Raw genomic sequence first — 13,478 nt, forward strand, 5'->3', positions numbered from 1 at the left:
CCAGCTGTAACTTTAGGATTTAAAAAAAAAAATCTACATATAGCTCCCCTTCAGTCACCACTGACTGAAAACACGAGGGAATCAGGGCCATTGATTCTCCTGTTCTCTTCCCCATCCCCAGTACTCCCACATTCTCAAGACAGAAGTGCTGAAAATAACCTCAGAGAAGGGTGTGTCTGATCTCACTGGGTTGCACGCATTCGATGTCAGCCCAGGCTCCAGGAATCATTGTCGATGCTTTGTTTCCTGATCAAGMAAGTGTTTTACTTGAGGAGCTTTACCACTGTTTTACAGCAGTAGAAACTGCACAGAAGTTGTACTTGCCTTCCAASATAGGACCAGATCCATGTATGCATGCTTTTATCCCAGTGCAGTCAGCAAAGATGTAGCTGTGTGAGCACACAAGTGCAAGCACACACAGATTTCTCTTCACTTTGTACTGCTACTTTCACTGAGAAGTTGTCAGCATATCCTAAAAATGAGGATGCTCTCTGGGTCTGACTACTCAGGGGACACAAGTGGAGCGAGATGTAGCACCTCAAAAAAAATCCCAAATGAATTGGGTGACACCATTCAGTGTCACCATTCAGTGACACCATTCTGCATCAGAGAAGTTACTKAGTTCTACTGATGTTGACCCAGAATGTAATTGTCATGTATCAAAACAGCCAGCAGTACAGAACACACAGCAAAGATGATTAGTTCAAGTTGTACCTTTTATTTTCAGGATTCAAAACCCCAATGATATAAAGCAGAAGAAACAGATGTGAACCCCAAATTTATCTGCAGTTCAGATGAGGTATTCTGGTTACACAAAACTGAATCAGACAGRTGAGTAAAGCACAGACTGCGAAAAGAAGGCAAACTGCACAAAATATAACCTGAGAATTGGTAACTCCTCTTCACCTGGCCCCCTCTGCCCCCTTCCACAGTATAAATAAAGAAATCCATCTGGAAAATACAGTTGACATTGAGAAAAATCAAAGAACCATTAAATTATTTTTATATAGAATGTAMATAGATCAACATTTCTTTCAAAATTAAGAATACATTGCAGTTCAATGTACATGATATCACAGGTGTAACAAAAGGTAAGAGAAGTACGGTTTACATGGACAAACACAATACATAAATATTCAGGGATATAAAATATAATCAGATTCAGCACACACTTCTAAAGCTGACATTCCTACTCCAGTCCCTACAATTAAAAGTTTACTTGATAAGACTTGTAGAGAAATAAATATGCATACAGAAGTAAACACAGTTCAACAGAATGGATGCATTGAATTAGTGGGACTGATTATTTTTAATACAAAATAGAGACTGATTTAACCACCKAAACCAAAGAGCTAATAGGATTACCATTAAAGGTGTCATTAAGTAAATCACTCTAATCTTACCACAGTTAGTCCTACATACACATCCTTAGCATAAAATTTATTTGCTCTTCACCATATGCTCTGGTTCTTCTACCCATCTGTTGAGCTAAAAACCAAAAACTGGAATAAGATTTTGTCAGAGAGAAAAGAAGAAAAATAAAATCTTGTTTTCCACTGCCAAAAGGACTCATTTCAACCTGATCTATATTCRAAATAAAATTTTGGGTTAGTTTTACTACCCCCATTGAAAAATTTCTCTGTCCTTTAAAAAGCATTAAAATTTGCCTGAAGTTTTGTCCCAAACAGTGGTCCTCTGACCAAAAAAWTTGTTTTCATTAGGGATTGGTAACAATATGTTGAAGTCAAGATGAAAGTCCTACTAAAAYAGCATATGGACGTCGTATTAAATACTGCATATTCAAGTAAACCTCAAGTGACACATGCTCACTCAAGACTTCCATAGGTAACCCAATTCTAAACCAAAATCTCCATGTCCTCTATCTAAGWCCTAAACCCTGGTTTGCTAAATGATACAGCAATGAACTCTGATACCTGAGACAGGTATGCAAAGAAAGTTATTTCCAAAGGCGTAACCTGATGAGAATAGATAARCATCTTGGCAAAAGCCCTACTTCTGTTTGAGCCAAAATCCCTGCTCAAAAARGCTTCTTCAACCTTATGGTTCAGGTGCTTTTTAAACTCCAACATTCAGYTAATTCAGTACCAACAACAGCAAAACCCAGCATATGTTAGGAACAAAGATACCATTTCCTTATTATTCTTTCCTCCAAATAGGCCATTTAACAGACTRTGGGCCTTTTTGCAATCACCATTTCTGCTCTGAATCACAGAATTATTAAGGTTGGACAAGATCTCCAAGAGCATCAAGTACATCAATGCTGTGTTCATTTCCAAATGCTGTATCTTCAAGTGCCATAAGTAAGAAGCCAACAGATTGTCAGCCTGCAAAATCTAGTACTAACTCCTTTTTGTTTMATCTACAGGACACAGTAGGAGGCTAAAAGCTTTTAGATGCTCCATAACAAACATCTCCCTATTTCCCATTAGGGTTGCACACAGAGGTCTACTGTGCCTCAAATACGCCCTTGAATTGCACATAGCAGCAATCAGCCTGAGAAGAGGAATGGCCCCAGTGTGCTTGGCATTCAGGGGCTGTACATCAGGAAGAGAAACAACTGTCATAAAACAGTGTATAACTAACCTGAATCTGTAATAACAAACCATTTGKGTAATTATTCAAGTATACACAGTGCAAGTATTTTACTTTGAGCAGCTGCTTGTTTCCTGACTTCTCCTGTCCCAGCAGGAGARCCAAATGGTCAAGAGGTCAGAACAAGTCTTCTGGGGGAGTTTTCTACCTTGACTGTTTAAAAGTGAGCTCTACTGCTTTGGGGACATACAACAAGCCTAAACCACTGTATACACCAGATGTGTGTCTACATCAACAGTAAGAAGGCCCCAGCCTTCTCCTGTGTTCATACCCATCTTTTTTTCTCCTCAAGCTCACACATCCTGACCTTGCAGGCTGTTATTTGCTGATCTCAGGGGCAGACTGCTCAGACTTGGCCAAGTGCCTCAGTGTGAGCTGCAGTGCAGCCACTCACCTGCCAGACCTGCTCCACTCTGCTGCCCACAACTGGGCTAAGCACTGCCACACCTGTGGGCACTGGATGCAAACTCCTGGATGCCCTACTTCCTTGATCTCCCTTCCTGTCCAGCTCACCTTTTAATTTTATAATGCTGGAAAATAGAGTCCACAGCCCAAAGTCCATGCCTAGATGACCGTTTTGCAAAGCATGAGGAAGTTTGGATATGTTTTGGTATTGAGTCAGAGAGATAAGCCTATTATATGGATAGCTTTGCTCTGTGTAACAGAAGAAAGGTAGTTCATATTGCTTAGGATGGTTTAGGATTACCCTAGGACCAGTTCTAAACACCGTGAATGTTGCCCAGAGAACCCAAGGGAGATGTCCTGTCACAGACAGGTGTTACCTGCCAATTGCCCAGCTCATCATTTGAGACTGTCAGGTTCCTTTCATTAGAAGCACAACACCAAGCACTGCTCTGAAATGACACACAAGTCTCTTGTGACAGGCCAAACTTACAGAAATGTTGTCTTCTCCCCAGACATACTTAACCATTAATCCTAAAGCTATTTTTCTCTTTTTCCTCTGCTAACACTCTTAACACCCAGCATGTCATTTTCTATTTCAAGAAGCAAGAGCCAGCAGCAAGTATGTTAGTGAAACTTCTGAGTCTGCACTAAAAAATGTCTAACCAAAGCCCTGAGCCCATCCCATCTCTATTCAAATAAATACAGCAGAAGCACTAATGACACAGCCATTACTGTGCACACACAATAAAAAATATAAATATTGGTTAAGCCCGATAAATCTCTTTTGAGGCAGATATATACAGTACAAAATATATTAAGGGTCAAATGCAAACATCATAATCACTTCACCTTGCTTTGTCTTCCAGTTCTGCATAGAACCCGGCAAAGGCATTCAAGCCAAGTTACAGAAGCACAGAATATTCTGAGTTGGAAGGGACCCATTGGGGTCAGGAGTTCAGCTCTTAAGTGAATAGCCCATACAGAGACCAAACCCACATCCTTGGTGTTTGTAACACCATGCTCTACCCAACTGAGCTCTGAGCTCTAAGCCAATTTGCAGAAGAAAACCACTGAAACCGAAACCACACATGGGTAACACCTTCATGGAGTTTTAGTAGGGGATATGAGTAGAGTACTAAAGGAAATAATACAAAATTCAGCTAAGTAAGATCCAGATATATAAAATAAACTTGCAGACTGAAAAGTACTGTTCTGACAGTTTCATCAATAAGAAAAAAATGCCAAAAATAAGAAAAACCTTCTGCTGCAGTTTTCAAAGGAAGCATTAAACTAGAAATTTGAGCATAGTTCCCAAACTCTGATTTTTATTACTTGTTCCTTATAACTGAAGCACAAGTGGAAAGGAGAAGAACAGTGAGTAACAGGCACTTCCCCTACCCCAACTCCCTTCAAAAAAGGATTCAGTTAAAAAATTCAAGGAACTCTAATGAAAGCCATGCAAACAACAGATAAATCAGATTACAGTCCACTCAGAACTCAGCCAAGGTTCACATGGAAGGCTTGCAAAGTAACTTCTCCTGAGYTGTGACAAGCAAACAAAGAAGGTTGATATTTTTCACAGCTGTCAGAACATGATAACAGATACAGGATAAAACCACAAAATAAATAATAAATCTGGAGATTAATTTTCCTTTTGAATGAAATACCTACAAAGACAATCCATTCTATAATAAATAAGCTTATTGATAAATACAAATTCATAATCAGTGAATAATTAGTGCTTTAGAGTTGCAACCAAGAGTTGCTTTAGGAAGATGATTGAGCAGGGATATACTTGCTAATCAGTCCCTTTTGTGCTTTTTTTTTTAAAAAAAAAACAACAAAGATAAATCAGATGATAGGATACTCTCAGCTAGTAAATAAGTGCTGATAAGTACCAACATATGATTGCATTGGCTCAAACACATGGTCACATTTCACTGTGAACCAGCACAAAAATGAGTATGACTACACAAAGAAGCAGCATTGACACCAGCCTGTGTGTGTGTGATTATTGCTTACTTTGTCACAAGCAGGTGAAGGCCRGAGAAATTTCTCCCTTAATAGCCGTGGCTCTGTCTACAAGCACAACTTTCAGGTCTGATTGCAGAATTTATTGTCCCATCACAGATCACAATGATTCAAYATTTGGGCTTTGTGCAGTCCCTGTYAGCTCCAGCTCTTTGAATATCRTGCAACACCCCMCTTGGYCCACCTCATTCCAGAGAAAGACTGGGTGAGAGACTTCCTCCAAAGAAAAGTTGCTGGATTAAAAAACCCAAGTGACCAACATGTAAATGAGAAAGGTTATGCTACAGTCTCCTAAATGTTTCAGGCATTCAGGAAAATCAGTGTTTCCTAACTGTCCCAGGAAACAGGAATTCAAACTTGAATTATAATCCTCAAAATTTGAAGACTGAAATATTCTCCACCTTAATGCCAAAAGGAACACACTTAAACACAATTGCAATAAATATAGTGAAGTATTAAAGTAAAATAAAGAGGAGTTTGGACTCCAAAGGAGATTGTGCCAAGCCTTCACCTTGCAGGCCCAAAGGACAGTTTGGRTATTTAAGACAGTGTTAACAGCTTCCCCCTGAAGAATGGCAGTATTGTCTCTTCAAGCAGGTCAGAGGTAGTGTCTAAAACAGCACAATGAACACTTCCCCTTCCAAGCTGCAGTGTGATCTGAGAAATGCTTGTTAGGCCTTGGCCTTGAAAACACCACCTGGGCTCAGCTCCTTCTGAGCTTATCAGAAACACTGTCTGCTCCCAGGAACTCCTAACAATCTTCTGTTTTCCTCGTGACCAGCCTTGGAAAATATTCCTCTTGCCTGAATGGCAAAAGATTCCTGTTCTCACACTTTCAAAGAAAGTGCTAACCCAAACTGTGGTCAGGATGAAGCTTTGTTATGACTAAAGCTGAATTCCTGTGGCCCTATAAACAGCRGCCCAAGATGGGGCCCTTTGAGCTCTCCTGGACCGCAGTGGGCTGTGACTGACAACCTCCCTCCGAGCAGGGCCCCCGGAGCCAGCGAACCCTCAGGGGTGCAATACCTGGAGAACTGCTGAAACACCACGGGCCGATCTTCACCCGTCAGGAGATGCAGAAACATCCTAAGTGAGTATTTCACTRACCTCTGAGGGGAATTTTCCACAGGTACCTTGCTTGCACTGACTGTCTCTGTCTGGGTGCTTGCTCCTGCACACWTGCTGCAGCAAATTTGAGAGAWATACTGCTTTCTTAGATGTTTAAGTACCTCAGATATCTATGTATCCAGGCCTGAAAGAAAGGTTATGGGTATAAATTTACTCAAATGCAGCTAAATGTTGCTCTTTCACTAAATTGTAAAACATGAGTTAAGTGTTGCTAAGTGTCCTTTTGTTAAGTTGCTAAATTCCGCACTGAAGTTATAATTTAGGTTAAATGCTGTTAAGTGTTATTTCTCTGTTAGACTGTTAAGGTTAAGCTATAAATTAAGTTTTAAGTTAAGTTGGRTATAAGTTAAGTGTTTTCCCTACGTTAAATTACAAGACTTAAGGTATAAGTTAAGTTAAAGTACCATTATGTTTAAGTGCTGTTAAGCTTTTAGGCCATATTCCTTTTTATCTTTGTCTGCACTGTCTTTTCATACTCATACACACATTTCCATACACACATGCCCACCCCCCTWGGTAGTTCTCAATTCATTTYTGTTTTGATTGCCTGGATTTTGTTTGGTTTTGCTGTTGCTTGCTTTCCTTTGTTATGGCTTAGCTGTCCTGTAAGYAGAGTGAATYTTGYSAACAAATCTRTTGTGCTTTGTCGCTTAACGTTAAATCTGCCCTTTGCTCATACCCTTGTTGGTAAWTTTTTAAGCGATCTCAAATCCACTCGTTTTTGACAGGTGGCCCAAGAACAATGCCACCCCAGCTGGCCTGGTCACGCTGCCATGGGGTCAGCAGTGATCCCTGGAGTGAGCCCTGGCCATGGGAAGCAGGCAGGATGCACACACAGGGCACAGAGAGCCTGGTCACCAGGGAGATGTGCAGCACAATGGGGTACATTTGCTCCAGAGGCCAGCCCCTGTGGCAGCAGATGTGTGCACAGCTCAGCCAAACACAGAGCACACACAGACAGACACAGCAGCACTCACACAGCACCCGCTTCACTCGGGTCCTCATGTCACCAGGAGAAGGGACCCGGCTCTGCATGATGTTTAACCACGTTTCCTCTAGGAAACTTTTTCATAGAGATTACAATATGTTTCACTTAACAAGTAAAACATCTCACATAGTTCGAAGATGTCTCCTAAGGAGCACAAGTGGGACACAGCAATCAGGATTTAGTTGCAGATTCATCGTCTTCTAAAAGAAGGTCGTTCAATGCAATAACTGTAGCAGCAAAGTCAACCAGCTCCACAAAGTCTGAWGTAATTATGTTAACACCCATAACACCAGGCTTCTGTGCTTTCACCCAGTTCAGAATCATGGGCAGGTTCCTAAAAAAAATCGAAATAGAGAAAATGAAACATTTTAAAAGAGGCACCTCTCTATACATACTGTACTCATTTCAAACACAGCATGCTGTTTACAAAATAYATTATCTCATATTTGTAATCAGGTCCTGACTATCACCCTAAATGTGACTGGCTGATGAGACAAATGCTTAACACTCCAGGGATCATTAGCTATCAAATAGAAATATTGGTCAGCCATCAACCCAAACTAGCAGGCTACAAAACTCCTCATATTCAGTGGACAGTCTGTTCTTCAGGATTTAACATTCCACTGCAATTCTGTCCATCTGGTTTGTTTTCACCCAAGCACATTAAGTCAAATGCTCATTAATTCACACATTAAGTCAAATGCTCATGTTCACAGCACACTTCAGTGTAACACAAAGCAAGGTTATACCTGGCCCAAGATATTCTCTGCCTTTCTCTGCCCCGGGGTGGGCAGGAAAAAAAGTTGTTGCAGGTAGTGCACTGCATTTCTACCACTCTCTTCAGCCTCCACACCCACCCAGAGCAATGGGGTCAGGGAAACCAAACCTAGAATGAAGCTGCCAGCTCCATAGGGGGTTGAACATCCTTCTGTACATCACTATAACCAGAGAAAGAAGAGGTGTGTGAGGTACTAGATTAAATAGAGTTGAAATTTCTCCCCATGGTAGAATTTCTAAGTCATTTCTCGGAGACAGTGAAAGTCAGGAGTCTGCACGAGCTTTTCTGCACTCTAACATGCAAACACTAGGCTTTTCAGCAGTTAGACACAATCTAAATAATGTTAACRTATTTAGCCATTTAGTGTTGTATATATGTATACATTATTTGAGAAGATGGTAGGCAAATGAATATACTAACAGGATGATGAAGGGAAAAAAAAGCAAAACCAAAAACCTTAAAAACACTCCACCACTGCTGCATCAGGAAAATAAAATTATCTTATCAAGAACCATTAGTGAAGGCATAATTACTGCCAGGGGACACTACCATACTTCAGCCAGCTAAGTGCAACTGCTGCACATTTCTCATGTAGCAAGAGCTCAAGAACACTTAAATATTCATATTCAGGGCAAAATTTCCATACAAGAAGGCACGCATAAACAAAGACAGATTTACATATGAGCTACCTTGTGCAAATACACACAAGCTATCATGCTTATGCAAACAGCAGCACCTATTTGAAACTTTCGGTTTACTAGCAATCAAGCGGTGAGGATGAGGGAAAGGGATGGACTGAAGGCAGGTTTCTACTTAACAGTGGCTTACAGCCCGATCTGTGCCACGAATCCCTTGAAACAAAGCTGCCCGCCTGTTCCATGAAACGCGACGATCCTTTCCTGGTTCTGGAGCGGGAATTGTGCGCGGCCTTGGCTCTCCTGTCCCGCACGGCCCCTGGTGCGGGTCCCCAGCGCCACCTGGTGCCGAGCGCGGCCGCGGCCACCGACACCAACCCCGAACAGGAGCTGGCTTTAACCGTGCTTGGCCCACTGCTTGTAAACATTACTTTAGGAAAGGGAACTGAAAATTCCGTGATTTGTACCTGACCTGAAATTATTCACACAATCATTGAATGGCCTGGGTTGGAAAGGACCTTGAATATCATCTCATTCCAACACCCCTTGCCTTGRGCAAGGCCACCTTACACTGGATCAGGTTGCTCAGAGCCYGATCCAACGTGGCYTTGAACACTTTCCAGGGATGGGACACCCACAGTTTCTCTGGCCAACCTGTTTCAAAACTTCACCATTCTCACAGTAAAGAACTTCTTCCAATAWCCAATCTAAGCCTGCCCCCTTCCAKTTTGAAAYAGAATTATCCCTTGTCCWGCCTTTGTAAAAAGCCTCTCTSCACCTTTTTTGYAGGCTCCCTTCAGGGACTGGAAGGCTGCAGTTAAATCATCCCAAAGCCTTCTCTTTTCCAGGCTGAACAAACTATCTTAGTTTCTCCTTAGAGAAGAGATGCTCCATTCCTCTAATCATCTTGGTGGYCCTRYTCTGAACTTGYRTGTTGTTCCTGTGCTGAGGAGCCCAGARCTGGATGCAGTGCTCCCGGTGGGRTCTCACCAGAGCGGAGCAGAGGGGAAGAATCCCCTCCTTACCCTGCTGGCCACGATGCTTTGGATGCAGCTCAGGCTCTGTTTGCCTTCCTGGGCTGTTGAGTGCACTTTGCTGGGTCATGCCCAGCCTCTCATCCACCAGCATCCAGCTCCTTCCCAGCAGGACTGCTCTCTTTCAACAAACTTTTGTAATTGCAAAAGCAAAACATCTGCTATTTTTAGAAAGGATTTTTAAGAAGCTAAATTCTATTGATTTTAGCTTCAAAATGGCAATACTATAAATACTTCTAAAGTGATCCGTGATTCTCCCAATAGCAACATGAACTGGCTGCTGAAAATGTGTTATCTCATKGCTCAGTATTAAGCTAAGTTGCTGATCACATTAGACCAGTTGTGACCACCTACACCAATGTAATTTAGAACTCATTATCATTATGGCAAGATGAACTGTTAGTAACATCAGGCAATATTAAATAGTGAGCCAGGACACCAGATCCCAAGAGGACTTTTACAGTTCTGGTAATTTTTAGCRAACAGGCTGCAAGAGATAATTCCATAAAATCAGTCATATGGAACTACCCTGGTCATGCTGTTAATGCTATTAAAATTTGCTGGCACTCTGTGCTAATCAAAGCAAAACACTCATAGGCAAATTAATTATACAATGGTCAGTGGTATTGAAAAAAAATCAAATGGTTAATCTAATTTTTGCTAACACCCCTCCTTCCCTAAAAATACRAGATAAAATACTGCTCCAGGTCATACATCTCTGGCCATTACTGAGACAGATTTGTATGGACAAAGGCAGAACTGATTCCATAAATTTGCAGTTTTCTTCTGTGGCACAAGCTTTCCACCCCCTCCCCCCCTACCCAAATTCAACTTCAATTTTGAAATGAATTATTGGTTTGAAGGCACACATGCATCCCACATTTCACAAAATCAGATCAAATTCAGAAAAAGTTCCAGTTACCAGGAAACACATATACACCCTATTACTTTATTGTTTTCARTAATTCCTTATTTTAAGGATTATAAGTATCTGTCATGAACAATACTGAGCARAACTGCATGCTTTCACCAAGCCTAAGCAAACATTTCCTAGTTTCTTGCTTGTTCAGTGCCTCTTTCAACATGAGACATATTAAATAAAGAGCTGAGAAACCAAGACAAGGCCTTACCTGTGAACAAGTGTGTTCTTCAGACCACGAACTAGATGCCGTGCAATTGTTTTCACTCGAGGTGTGAGAATTGCTTGAGATACATGGAAAGTCCCATAACGACTTCGCTCCCCAAGTGTGGTCTCCAGGAACTGTAGCAGTTTGTGCACATTGGTTGTATTAGCCCATGGTGCTGGCATTTTATTACCTGGCCACAGGAAGGGGTATTTCTGATACAAAGGGTGGTGGTAAAATATGAGAACCTAACAGAACAAAAAAAAAAAAAAGGAAAAAAATAAACAGAAGTCACAATTGCTATGTTTTTATTTGAACAGGATGTTGTACTGGTTCATGTTCATACAGTATTGCTGGAGTTAGTGTAGCAGTAAAAAGAGAACCAAGGAAAAAGAATCTCCTCTTGAGTCATGAGTGTCAGTAAGTGYGTTGCACTATTGCTAAAGAAGATGGAGATCATTTTATTCAGCTTTGAGGACAGAAATGCTCCAGGCTTTAGGGGTCATCAGTTTAAAATGACAAAGCTGCCTTTGTCATTTAAAGAACTCAAGTTTAAATGCATTTCAAATCCTTACTGCCAGAAAACATGGTATCTGTACTTGAAATTAAGGATTTTAGCAGTCTTGCCATCTTCTGCGTACCTCCTACTAAAAGGCASAAGTGTGCTGGGCTGACTGGCATCTGACTGGTGTAGCAGCATCATGCTCACACTTGCTGCATGAGATGCCAAAGCCAGTCCTGCTATCAGCCACATGGTCAAATCTAAAGTTAGTATTTTATACCTTGTAAGGTGCTTCTCTACAGTGATGCCTTAGGATTTTTAGTTTCTATATTTTCATGCATCTGTATTCTGCTGTTCTCTAGTACAACACTAAAACTACCATTCTCCCATCTTTAGACAAAACAATCCTTCTCTGAGCCTGAATCCAAGGACACCTCACTGCCTCAGAGCCCCAAAATATGTAAACTACAGCAAGATGGGGAGGGAGCAAGTTTGGGGTGGCTGACATAATGACCTGAAGATCATTGGAGAACTAAGACTCAGTATGTTAATAAGGTAGAACTTATAAAAGGTGAAGATCTCGTGACTCGGTGTCCATTTTGGGTGTAGCGTCAGGAGGAGGCTTTTGTCTGCCCTAATGTACCAGGGTGCCTGTTAGGCCTGTATAAAAGTTGTCTATTCTCATTCTCTTGARTTTGTCTGGTCTCTGTTTCAGATTAGCCTGATTGATAGGCATCAGTTCTGGCAACCCCAGAAAGGGACGAGGAAGCTCCTGAGAATCCTCTGAACTGAGTAAGATCCAGCTCCCCGCCCGATTGGCTTTTGGGGGTGGCCACTGCAGTCCAAGTGGTGCCGGAGTCCAAGAACCCAGAAGCAGAGGCACGTGAGTGAGTGAATGAGAAGCGGTGTTGTGATTAGGGTTCAAAACAGGCTGGTAGCGCTGCAGTGCAGGAGCAGCCACGAACTCGGAAAATTGGTAAATTGAGAGTTCAAATCCCCGCTGTTCCTTGTCTTTCCTGTTTTACTCTTGTGTTTTTTCCCTGTTTATAGGCATAAGCATGGGATGTATCCTYTCACGTGAAGAGACTCACCCTCACATGCCTCCAATTCCTAAAAACTCCCCTCTGAAGTTAGTGCTAAATAATTGGCATATACTAGCAGGTGAGGATTTATTTCTCAAAAAGAAAGAATTAATTCGACTATCCCAGTGGATATGGCCCACATACAGGTTAGAAAAAGACCAAAAATGGCCCAYACATGGCAGCCTAAATGAGGAATTGATATCAAATCTGCTGTCCCACTTAAACCAAAACAATTGTCGAATTGAGATTGAATATGCCAAATTCTTCAGAGTTCTAGCACGTAATGAAAGACTACAGAGACCCGAGAAAAATTGTCAGGTGATGGTTCTAAGGAAAAAAAAGAAAGAGGATGAAAAGGAGAAGATCAATCTTGACTGGAAAGAAAGAGAAGTAGAAATGGATTTAATCTCGCCTCTTCTAAGAGCGGGGGGACCACCTGTGGCTATGTTGGGTCTGCCTCCACCCCTCCCACCTTCCTTTTCTCCCGTGCAGCCGTCGCCGGGAGCGACCGCCAGCGGGGGCGGGGTCTCGGACTCGTCTCTGCCGAATGAATTGGAGGGGGAACGGGGGCTGAAAGGGGATGGACTCCTGCCACCCCCACCGGGGCTGGGGCCTGGGGTTTCAGTGAAATCAGAGATACCGGGTTCGCTCTGGCCTCCCCTGCCGCCTTCCCCTCCCTCCCCTCCTCCGTTGGGGCCCAGTGGGCAGGGCCTCCAACCTGCCGCCCCTCCCTTGGAGGAGGAGCCCGGGGGCGGGCAGGGGCGGCCCCCGCAGTCGATCGCACCGCCCCCGGGGCCGGTACCGGGGGAAGAGTGGGAGTGGTGCTTGCGGCGCCGGTCCCCGGGGGTGGGGCCGGGGAATGGAGCCACTCGGCCGGAGAGCGGCTCTGCTGTCACTCTCACAGGTGGCAATGCCCAGCCGGGTCACCAGGGCTGCACCGCTCACTCCGGTGCGGGTCCAGGGGGTGACAGCGGGGCTGGTGTGGCTGGGACTACCCAGCACGGGGCTACCGGGGCGAGTCGGCCGGGTAGCTCCAGACTAACAGGCCCAACAGAAACAGAGAGTAGTACTGGCTCAGATGAATCATCCGGAGAGGAGAGCCAAGAAACAACTACCAGGCGAAAAAGGGGAAAAGTTGCAACAAGAGCCATAAGAGAA

At 42.9% G+C, this 13,478-nt stretch overlaps 1 protein-coding gene across 1 annotated transcript in view; it reads right to left on the reverse strand.

The window, feature by feature from the left end:
• Positions 1-709: 709 nt before the first annotated feature.
• PLCXD2 (phosphatidylinositol specific phospholipase C X domain containing 2) overlaps positions 710-13,478 on the reverse strand; it is a 30,898-nt gene continuing 18,129 nt past the window's right edge. Inside the window, exons 3-5 of the mRNA XM_057371837.1 lie at positions 10,743-10,984; positions 7,292-7,499; positions 710-6,301 (exon numbers count right to left, since the gene is read on the reverse strand). Of these exons, the coding sequence (XP_057227820.1) occupies positions 7,337-7,499; positions 10,743-10,984 (405 nt within the window). The 3' untranslated portion in view covers positions 710-6,301; positions 7,292-7,336. The remainder of the gene's footprint in view (positions 6,302-7,291; positions 7,500-10,742; positions 10,985-13,478) is intronic.

The sequence above is a fragment of the Malurus melanocephalus genome, unplaced genomic scaffold (assembly GCF_030028575.1).
Source record: "Malurus melanocephalus ecotype Western Australia unplaced genomic scaffold, MMel_1.1 scaffold_159, whole genome shotgun sequence".
NCBI lineage: Eukaryota > Metazoa > Chordata > Aves > Passeriformes > Maluridae > Malurus > Malurus melanocephalus.